This window comes from Staurois parvus, unplaced genomic scaffold, assembly GCF_062004578.1.
Source record: "Staurois parvus isolate SC_StPar_1 unplaced genomic scaffold, SC_StPar_1.0 ptg000274l, whole genome shotgun sequence".
NCBI classification, from domain to species: domain Eukaryota; kingdom Metazoa; phylum Chordata; class Amphibia; order Anura; family Ranidae; genus Staurois; species Staurois parvus.
Window position 1 is genome coordinate 2,562,639 of NW_028318070.1, and position 11,779 is coordinate 2,574,417.

Genomic DNA, 11,779 nt, shown 5'->3' on the forward strand with positions numbered 1-11,779 from the left:
GGCACTGTGGAATATCTTAGCGCTGGAGGAATAAGTAAAATATATATTATTCTAATACATTATCTTTGAGCACTTTATTGGGAATTATGTATGAACTGATTCTGGAAGCCCATTAAACCACTACATGGAAATAACCCCGATCACCGCACTCCTGCAAGACTAGATAGTCACTTAGGTGAAAGCAGCTTCAGTTCTGTCCAGGCCTCAACCCCAACATGTTTTGCTTCGCCTCTGGGGCTTAGTCATGAAGGTCCATCACTAAGCCATGGGGTTGGGGCGAAATGCGTTGGAAAGCATGGCCTGGATGGAGACAGCTGAAGCAGCTTTCACCTGCGTGACTATTGGCTATTGCAGGTGTGTGGCAATTGGGTTTTTCTTCCTTGATTGAATGCATTGAGCCAGGACAAGCTCTTCCCAAGGCTGTGTGAGTCACTGGACCTGAAGACAAGAACCCTGAGAACCTGAGCGATACCCTAAGCTTTTCTGGTGCAGGTTCACATTTAACCACTGAGATTTGCTGGCTGAGGGCAGTACAGATACTTTAGGAGAGTTTGATAGACAAAGACCAAAACAACTCCAGAGACAATTGACCTTATAAGGACTTACAGTATATTTAAACCTATGGAAACACACTCAAAATAACTGAAATTTTCAGTATGTATAAAGTATTTGAGTTTTAGTTGTGTTGTGATATTGTCAACCTGATGTGAAAGCTCTGTATCCTATCTTTGTAGATGAGAAATACCAGGAAAGTGTCGGTGTGGCCTGTGGCTTTTGTTGGAGGATTGCGGTATGAATCTCCCAAAGTGAACGCTGCGGGGAAAGTCTACGGGTGGAAGACCGTCTTTGACCCGCACAGACCATTTGCAATAGACATGGCTGGGTTTGCTATCAATTTGCGGCTGATACTTCAGCGACCGCAGGCATATTTCAAGTTAAGAGGGGTGAAAGGAGGTTACCAGGAAAGCAGTCTGCTGCGGGAGCTGGTGACCCTCAATGACCTGGAACCAAAAGCTGACAATTGCACTAAGGTAAGGAGCTCAATGTTTCTGTCTGGCACCAGATTTCTGGTCATATTTAGATACTGGGCAGCATTTGAATGCTAACCACCACCCAAAAACAAATATATTTTATCTATCTGTGGTTTTTTGACAGGCAGGCTATAAAGAAGAAGCATGGCGAAAGCTCTTTTGGTCATACTTCTCTTGTGAGTCACAGGAGTGCACTTACTTGTGACCCGGAAACAGCTGACAGCAGGCCAAAGCCTGCCATTGGCTGATGTCACAGGGCTGCTCCAGACTCTGGAGGGATCCTGACAATAATATCGGGATCCACCCAGATGCCTTACAGCAGCCTTTCTCAATCAGGGTGCCCAGACACCCTGGGTTGCCTTGAGGTTCCTTCAGGGGTGCCTTGGCAAAATGTCTAAAAATTGCCCAAAATTTGTATACAAGCCAGTGGGTGGATCAAGCCAGCCTTTTAAGTTACACTAAGCCACAGGTTTTCATTGTGCACCAGTACGACCTTCTAGCCGCCGGCATCCTGACAACCAATGACATCATCAGTTGATAAGGAGGATACCAGTTGCCTGCACAACATCCTGGTTTGACCCTCCCCTGTCTCTCTCTATCAGTGTTGGGCTCACATTAGCTCAGTGAGGGAGAAGAGAAACACTGGAATACTAGTCGGTACCAGGGTGCAAAAATGTATTTGCTTTGGAAGAATAAATCACCTCTAATGTTGGGTGTCCTATGTGTGGATGTGGCTGCGTTATAAAAAACTATTAGAATAGTTTTTCACATTTTAGAATGGGCTGCCCTTTTAAAATTATGGACAGTCTTAAGGCACCCCATTTTAGAATGGGGTGCCTCAAGACTGTCCATAATTTTAAAGAGTGCCTCGGGACTGTCCATAATTTTAAAGGCTGCCTTGACTGAAAAAAGGTTGAGAAACACTGACTTACAGGTAGCTGGCTCAGCCTCTCAGCACTGTAATATAAGGATTAAAAATAGTTAATGTTGATTGAGTTTAGTTCTACTCTAAAATTACATAGATGGATAAAACTTCAGTTTTGTAGATTTCATAAAGAGCAAGTAAAAAGGTATGCAGCAATTTCTAAATATGCTGTGTGAATGGGAACATGTACCAAATATAAAGTAGGTGTTATCCCAATTTGGAAACAAAGGTAGAAATCCACAGCAGGTAGCACTAGGTTCAGATTCTGCATACATCAAGGTTGTGTACTGCCGAGCTAAATGTAATGCCGGATCTAATGGGCTTGTTTAATAACAGAGATATGGAAATTATTCTGCTACTCACTACTTTCTGTCAGATACATTTTGTTGACTCGGAGCTTCTTCTCTAGTGAAGCGGACATAGAATGACTGACAGCTCTGCCTTCTTCATCTGTTTTTGTAGGACACTTGCAGAACACAGCATTTCATATCACGGACTGCAGTCTTATGTGTGTTACCTGCTCCAGGTTCCATATACATATCTTTTATTAACAGATCATCAGTTGTCTGTAATAACATCTTACTTTGTAAAGTAATGTGAAAGATTTAAAAAAAAAAAAAAATACTCGTTTGTTATAGATTTGGAATAATGTACTAGACTCCACCCACTCTACACTGTCATCTCAATTCCTCAAATGCTGAACTGATAAGACGGTCTAGTTCCATAGGATTCTACAGGTCATGTGATCTGCAGTCTCTCATCTTTAGCCCAGGAACACAGATCTCTGTCTTTCTGAAATACCACTAGACCCCAAAGGAATGGAGGGCTCAAAAAAGACAAGAAAGCTCCCTGTCGATATAATTCGATAGCACCATTACTGCATTAAGAGGTTTAGTAAATCAAAGTCATTGTGCTGAACTACTAAGCCAAAAGCACAGGGTACCTATGTCTGCCTCATGTACATAGAAAATTATAGAGAACATTATGATGCTGTGATAAGATTTACATCAGGCCAACACAATTTAGGAGACTCAAAACTCTCAAAAAGAAAAAAAAAATACAAATTATTCTGTACATATGTTCAGTACGAAACTACGACTTGTATTATTAAAGAGGTAGATATCAAATATTATTAATATTCCATATTTACTGCAACTGTTGTACTTAAAGCTGAATACCAGGCACAAAAACTTTTATTTAAATACACTATATTGCCAAAAGTATTGGGCCGCCTGCCTTTCCACGCACATGAACTTTAATGGCATCCCAGTCTTAGTCCGTAGGGTTCAATATTGCGTTTTCCCCGCCCTTTGCAGCTATAACAGCTTCAACTCTTCTGGGAAGGCCGTCCACATGGTTTAGGAGGGTGTCTATGGGAAGGTTGGACCATTCTTCCAGAAGTACATTTGTCAGGTCAGGCACTGATGTCGGGGGAGGAGGCCTGGCTCACAGTCTCTGCTCTAATTCATCCCAAAGGTGTTCTATGGGGTTGTGGTCAGGACTCTGTGCAGGCCAGTCAAATTCCTCCACCCCAAACTCGCTCATCCATGTCTTTATGGACCTTACTTTGTGCACTGGTGGGCAGTCATGTTGGAACAGGAAGGGGCCATCCCCAAACTCTTCCCACAAAGTTGGGAGCATGAAATTGTCCAAAATGTCTTGGTAAGCTGACGCCTTAAGAGTTCCCTTCACTGGAACTAGGGGGCCAAGCCCGGCCCTGAAAAACAACCCCACACCATAATCCCCCCAACACCAAACTTTACACTTGGCACAATGCAGTCAGGAAAGTACCGTTCTCCTGGCAACCGCCAAACCCAGACACGTCCATAAGATTGCCGGACAGAGAACCGTGATTGGTCACTCCAGAAAATACGTCTCCACTGCTCTACAGTCCAGTGGCAGCGTGCTTTACACCAATGCATTTGACGCTTTGCATTGCACTTGGTGATGTAAGGCTTGGATGCAGCTGCTCGGCCATGGAAACCCATTCCATGAAGTTCTCTACACACTGTTGTTGGGCTCATCTGAAGGCCACACCAAGTTTGGAGGTCTTTAGCTATTGACTCTGCAGACAGTTGGCGACTTCTGCGCACTGTGCGCTTCAGCATGCGCTGACCCCGCTCTGTCATGTGATGTGGCCTACCACTTGGTGGCTGAGTGGCTGTTGTTCCCAGTTGCTTCCACTTTGTTATATTACCACTAACAGTTGAGCGTGGAATATTTAGTAGCCAGGAAATGTCACGGATGGACTTATTGTACAGCTGACAACCTATCACGGGACCACGCTTGGAGTCACTGAGCTCCTGAGAGTGACCCATTCTTTCACAAATATTTGTAGAAGCAGTCTGCATGCCTAGGTACTTGATTTTATACCCCTGCGACCATGGAGGTGATTGGAACACCTGAATCACATGATTTGGAGGGCTGGCCCAATACTTTAGACTGTGGGAGGGGCCCAGTAGGCTCCACTGCAGGCTGCCTACAAAAACGACAGGAGAAGGGCGGAGACAAGACCAGTCTCCGTGCCCAAGGAGAGAGAGCAGCAGTGACTGGTCTTTATTACAGGAAGCTCCTACACAGAGGGAAAGTCTCACAGATATGGAAGAAAGATACAAAGCATACCGAGATTCAATGAATTACATACATGACTCTTGTATTTAGACAATATGTGCGTATCCTGGAGTCCAGTTGAACAGAGACCTGAATGATTCAGAGGAGGGACATCCACCCCCCACCCCCCACCCCACCTCCCTTTCTCTTGCCTCTGTGAGCAGAGATAGCAATGTGTTAAATTGGTTATACACAAGTAGAATTTCTTTCATTGTAAGAGTGTATGTTCATTATTACAATCATTAGTGGGGTCAAATTGACGATTGTTTTCGACCTCAGTGACAAGAAAATTAGAAGAACCTAAATTTTTATTTTTCCTTGAATGTATAACTGTGGTTTTCATTTGTCCGTTCATTTCAAAATTGAATCTTAAAAGCAAATTAAATCTTAAACTATTTTCAAACAACATTCGAAGGTACTGATAATTTTCCTAAGAATTTTCCTAAGAATTTTCTTAAAATTCTACTAATGTATACTCAGCTTTTGAAGCCAGGACTAAGAGAGTTTGATGGGGAGATTTACTAAAACGGGAGCACACAGAATCTTTTGCAGGTGTGCATGGTAGCCAATCAGCTTCCAGGTTTATTGTCAAAGCTTAGGGTCCTTTCACACAGGCATTCCGTATGTCCGTTTTTCATCTGTCCGTTTACGGATGAAAAACAGACACCCATGTATTTCTATGGAGTAGCGGATGTAAACAGATGATCGTCCGCATTAATATCCGCATCTGTTAACATCCGTTATTTTGAACGGAAGAAAACCCTATTTTTCTTTTGTTAAAAAAACTGGAACGGATGAAAAACGGATGTAAATGGACATACGGTCCGTTTTTGCATCACTTTTTGCATTGGTAAAGGATGTAAAAAACTGATGTAAAAACTATCAAGAAACAGATAAAAAACTGATGTAAACTGGTCCGTGACTGAACTGAAAAAAAAAAACGGAATGCCCGTGTGAAAGGACCCCTAGGCCGCTTTCACATGGACATTCCAACCTCCATTCTCCTCTACAGAGCGGCGGGTGAAACGGACATGTGTCTTTTTACACTCACCGACATCCAATCCGATCCGACCCCGCAAAAAAGGGATGAATGGCGCTCTGCAGCAGCGGAGTGGACACAGACCTGTCATCTGCTTGCTCAGCGAGGATCAGTGGAGAGATCCCCCGCTGAGCAAACAGATCCACTAAACGGGTCCACCCCATGTGAAAGGACCGTTAATTGAACAAGCTGAAGTTAGAAGCTGATTGGTTACTATGCACAGCTGCACCAGATTCTGAGTGCTCCAGTTTTACTATATCTCCCCCTCTGATTGACTTGTAAGCTATATTTGTATTAAATATAATTCAAAATATTTATTTTTTAAATATATTAGTCAAAATTCATATATTAAATATAATACATTATATATTAACTATAATTCTTAAATATAAATAAAATTGATCAAAAACAATTATATTTTGCTGTACAATCAGACCCCAGAGATCCTTCTTATCAAAATGAGTTATTAAACTGTCCTATTTTATTATACCGTTCAACAGTATATTAATGTCAGTTTAATCTTTTTATATTTCAGATTTTAGTATGGCACACGCGGACAGAGAAACCAGTGTTGGTGAATGAGGGGAAGAAAGGCTTCACAGACCCCAATGTGGAAATCTGACTTACATCAGTGAGTTGAAAAAACCTTTCTTAAAACGTTCGTTCTCACAGGTATCAGGCCATCACTATGTTGAATGTGGGAGAACCTGCTTTCAAAGTAGACATGCTCCCCCTGATGACAACTCTGCCTCTTTCAATTTACATCTTCCTGTCGTCTGTCCTGCCCCCTACTGTCCAAAAGGGTGGCACACAAACTGTGTTAAGCCCCACTTATACGCTGCGTGTTTTAGCGCGACATGCATAGGGCAGCCCATTTCATTGCAACAAACATAGCTCATGAAGATTTTTGCCACATTTCGGTTTGCACATTTTTTTACCACGTATTTTCTTTGAAAATGCATGTCTGCAATTTAGGGTGCCAGTAACAATTAATGTGCATAGAAATACTGTCTCGGGCGCGTGTCCCCAGAATGCACAGATGTGATCAAAGCCTTAAAGGAGAAGTAGGGCCAAACCTTTTTTTGGCTTCACTTCTCCTGTGGGTCACAGGAGTGCTCTTAGTTCTGCACGTCTGTGACTCAAATTCAGCCGACAGCATGCTAAAGTCCACTGTTAGGTGATGTTACTCAGCTGATTCAGGCACTGGAAAATTCCTGACTTTGAAGTCGGGATCCATCCAGATTGCCTTGATTGGCAGTTGCACCATTGAGAGCCTGAGGCAGCCGCTCCTGCCTCCCTCCACAGCCTGGTGCTCCAGTGAGCACTGGAGGGGAAGAGCAGAGAGCCGGTGACTACAGTCACAACTCTCTGCTCAGACTGGAGGGCAGAACTGAGCAATCAGTGGTAGTTGATTGCCCATTTCTCTGTCCTAGAGGCGGCGGGGGACAGATGCATCATCAGACTGATGCTGCATCCACCGAGTATAAACGTTCATTTTTTTTAAAATCCTGAACTTCTGTTTTAATGTTCATCTGATATTCATCACTGAATCCCCTGGCCAACCAAAGACTTCTTTCTGCTGCTGTCAAAGGCCTCAAACAGTGATCCCAGCACACCGCGCACATGTGGGGCATAGTGATGTCACCAGTTTTGGGAATTCAGAGGCATGAGGCTGAAGAGTGGGTCTCGGACTGGACCAGATACTAGTTCACAACTGCTATCTGCATGTTGATAAAGGGGTAGGGTGAATCAAGGCAGGCAAAATATAAGCAGGTTACACATTGGCTTTAAGCGCTTTGCCTGGAGCAGAGCTTTAACATTTGTCTCATTCAAATTTTACTGTTAGAAACAGGGGCGGACTGACAACTCATGGGGCCCCCGGGCAATAAGGGATCATGGGGCCCCTGTGTCCTTGCCCACACTCAAAGCACACCCAAAAAAGCCTATAAAAAAGTACCAGGGGCATTTCATGGGGCAGCTACTGACCCCGGGCCCTCGGGCAGTGCCTGAGTGCTCGAGTGCTCAGTCCGCCCCTTGTTAGAGATTATTATGGGATCTTGTTTAGGTTGTCTCCTCTGCTCACAGTTGTCATTTTTGTCCCCCAGCAGACAAGGTAAGAGAGAGAAGTTGGGAGTGTGTTCTCGAGTGCCGATTTTCCCCTCCCCGCAGCTCGCAAAGGGGCTCCATGTGTAAATTTTCCAAGAAGCACAGCACATGTGATAGAGGGAAGGTTGGAGATGCAGAGAGCGAAGGACGTTTACTCCTCTTCCAGAGCATCACCTTCCAAAACTGCGAATGCTGGAAATTTTGGCTGGATGCTGACTGATAATCATGGCGGTGAGGTGCCATCAACCAATGACCACACAGCTTCACCTTCTGAACAGAGCCGCAAGCACAGACCTATTCCTCTGCTGCCTCCTGCTGGTCATTCTGTTGGCTATCGGGATAAATTCATCACTGCTCTCAACACATAAGCATGCTATCCCAAAAAAACCAGTACGGTACATCAGTACAATGGTTATGTCATGCAACGAAAGATTACAATGGTGTACTTCCCAATAAGAATGTTTTCACATTACTGTATAACACAAAGGACGCATACATTGGCATATATGCAGAGATTACCCATCACTAGACTTATGGAAGCTGAATATTTAGCCTTAAATTATTTTATTTTGTAAACCATTGAAAGATTTTAAGTTTCCCTCTTATTTATCCATACTTTGTGCCTTGGAATAGAGAACCAGAGGTCATTTGGCAGTTTTTGCCTATCCACTACCTGACCCCCATACTGATACCTGTGTGGTGACCTCTGACCCGTGACCCCTACAGCCAAGTGTCAGGCTCATTATAAAGTATGTCCAGGTAAATAAGAGGACACTTGTGTATCTTTAACATTGGCCTGCACAGGTATAATATAAAGCTCTATATTCTAATTATCTAATTAGACTGATTTTTATTAAAACAAACGAAGAAACAAAAATATCCAGTGTAATCAGACATTTCTCCATGGCATAACTATATCAGAAGTTACAAGTAGTGCCATATAGTGTGATAAACAGAACCTTCGGTGTTATGACTTTAACTGGACATATCCTTAGGCCGGCAATAGACAGTTCGAATCTCGGATGGTACAGCAGAGATTTGAACCATGTATAGACAGGCTGAATCAACTTGGGTACAACCAGCCTGCCGGATTTTTCATGCAATTATTGCTAGCAGTTGTTATAGCTGTTAGCATGATGTTTTCATGGCGGGGACAGCTCCCCCCATCGGGAGAACACAATGGCTCCACAAGAGAACCTGTCAACAATGTCTGTGTTTTGATAGAGGAATTGAGCGAATTTCTTCCCTGCAAAATGTGTTCCGTCTACGGCCTGCCTTACAGACTTACTATTGACGAATGAGAAATAATAAAAAAGCTGAAATGTTTACCTTTCCTTGAGAAAATGCTGCCCCAGAGCTCCTTCATGTGCTGCTTACAAACCAAAAGCCTAAGTTCTTCTGACAAGTGATCTCTGCTGGAAGGAAGGATTTGCCAATGTAAGCTCTGATCTTTCCCTACACTAAGGGACCATGTCATACTATTGGGATGGAATTTGGAGGTAAACGAGGTGGAGACTTACCGGTTTTCATCTGTCACTTCTTACCGGTTGACTGATTTAGGGATTGCTCCATTACTGGTGACTTGCATTCATCAGCAGAGAAGGAACATCTCACTCATACGGCCAGCAAAGGAGCAATACATGGAAGCAGGGAAGGATTTTCTCTGCAGTTTTTAGTGATCCTGTTGTGGTGTGACATGCACCTTAACAGGGGCGGACTGACCATTCGAGCACTTGGATACTGCCTGAGGGCCTGGGGTCTGTAGGGGGCCCCATGAAATGCCCCTGGTACTTTTTTATAGGCTTTTTTGGGTGTGTTTTGAGTGTGGGCAAGGACACAAGGGCCCCATGATCCCCTGTTGCCCGGGGGCCCCATGAGTTGTCAGTCCGCTCCTGGTCCTTAATGATATATCCCACCTTTTGCAAATAAGTAGTAAATGCAGCAACACTGATCCTCTGATCAATGTGCATTTGCTACTTTGTGCAGTGAATCCTGCAGAGCATTGCACCGGCTACCAGTGTGTCGTGGGTGCAGTACATAGGCAAGTTCTTGCCGTGGTTACCATCAACCCTTCTGTTATGGGGCTAGAAGGACTACAATTGTGGTGGCGTCACCACTTTGCTGCTGAGTTCCTCTGGGACAAAGACAGATGAAATTTGTTGTAACTGTCATTGATGAATCCAGGGCCTTGATTAGGCTAAAATTAAATAACAACAGGATAGAACTGCAATTAGAAGATGCTCCGTTAGCATTTTAGGTAAGGAGGGTAGTGTTAGCGAGGATGCTGTCTGTGGCCATACTTCATGTCAAACCCTAAATGTGGGTGTAACTTAAGATATGGTCTAAAAAGCAAAGTGAACCCATAAAGCACATAGGCCCGTGGGCCGAAACAAGCCTGCCAGGCTATTTCATGTGGCCCTTGCACCTCTCCTAAACCTGTGGCACCCACTTCATCACCGCCCCCACCTTATCTCAGCAGTCAGAAGCAGTGAGGAAGATAGAACTCCTACAGATCCTGCACTTCTCTGTGCAGCCATGGAGAACTTGCCTCTGCGCCTTCCCCAGAAGCAGCACCCCCCTCGTCTCTGCCTTCCCTGTTCTCAGCATTCAGCAGATTCCGGCAACTGACTCCAGCCCTGCTCTGGTCCTCCTCCAGATCCTGCACTTTGTTTCCCAGCTTCACCCCCAGCTTCTTCCTGGTAGCAGCACAAGGTAAGGGGTGTACACTGCGTTGTAAGGGAGGATGGGGTACTCTGGACATCTAGTCTTACAGGTACAACAGGCCCTCTGAGGACAACCATAATGTTGATGCTGCCCACGATAAAATTGAGTTTGACACCCCTGGTTTAATGTCTAGGCTTTTTATCACATGACCAGTACAAGAGGGAACCTGGAGCAGCATTTTCCCCCCAAAAAAAGTATTTCAGTCCTTTAACCCTATTCAAATAAGACTGTTAACAAACCTTTACCTCTAAAATAACTTCAATACAGTTATGCCAACGCATCCAGGTATGTCTCAATAAACTTGCAGATATTGCCCCCTTCTGGCTACAGTGATGAATTATCCTCCGCTTAGAGCAGAATGACTTGGACGATGCACAGCAGCAAACACTGTAATATTCCAATGGTTATAGCCAAGGAGAATGACCGGCTAATATGCAGTCTCATTGCAACAGAACCGTCTTTTGGCATTGGATAGAGGTCTGCCGATGTTTTTGCCCATTGATCACATGCCCTGAAAATGCACTTAATGAAGAAAATATGGAGGAGAGGGAGCACTGACGGGACAGACAGAGATGACCTCTAACCCCTCATCACCCTCCACGTGCCGCCTCTCCTGCAGAATTACCAGGCTGCTGTTTTTAAAAACAGGTTTTCTTTTCTGGAACGACATTTGGTTTTTGTTTTGATTTTTTTTTTGTTTTGCATATTTAAAATGAAAAAAAAAATGAATGTTTGTGAAAAAAAAGTCTTCCAAATGCTTCTTGTTGTTTTTTTTTTCTCCCAGTCTTATGTTGGTCGTATCACTTTGGATGGGTTTGTTTACAGCAGCCTTTCTCAACCTGTTCATTACAGAGGAACCCTTGAAATAACTTCCCGGTCTCTGAGATCGCCTGCTAAAAATGACTATATCTGCAACTCATGACACATCAGTGTGAGGGTCAGTGGAAAGAATATTCCTTGCACTTGTGGTCATTGGGAAGAGTTGCCCCCTTACAGGTAGCTAAAAAGATCAATGGTGTCAGTGGGAACTTATCTGAGAGGCAGAAATTGCTCAACGCTCAAGGAACCCCCAGCAATCTCTGGAGGAACATTAGTGTTCCATGGAACCCTGGTTGAGAAACCCCGGCTATCGCTCGGTTCACACTAGTCCGCACACTGCTGCTGGCTGTGGGTGCAGGAATCTCACCTGTTCCCAAATCGCGCTGCTCTTGCGAGATGCACAGGGCTGCCACTCATTCAAAATGGCACCCCCACGCCTCAGCTCACAGCGCGATTGCTGGTGCAGGAACTGCAGGGAAATCACATGATGAAGAAGACCATGAGGTCCCTGTGGCCATGTTTTCA

The 11,779-nt window shown here is 44.2% G+C and overlaps 1 protein-coding gene across 5 annotated transcripts in view; it reads left to right on the forward strand.

The window, feature by feature from the left end:
* Positions 1 to 11,099, forward strand: part of B3GAT1 (beta-1,3-glucuronyltransferase 1) — a 101,350-nt gene extending 90,251 nt beyond the window's left edge. For 4 of the 5 annotated variants that reach the window (XM_089681647.1, XM_089681644.1, XM_089681646.1 and 1 more), the window contains 3 exons: positions 735 to 1,031; positions 6,141 to 6,236; positions 7,711 to 11,099. In XM_089681647.1, the coding sequence (XP_089537773.1) occupies positions 735 to 1,031; positions 6,141 to 6,227 (384 nt within the window). In that variant the 3' untranslated portion in view covers positions 6,228 to 6,236; positions 7,711 to 11,099. The remainder of the gene's footprint in view (positions 1 to 734; positions 1,032 to 6,140; positions 6,237 to 7,710) is intronic. The other variant, XM_089681645.1, reaches the window with a different exon arrangement.
* Positions 11,100 to 11,779: the final 680 nt, after the last annotated feature.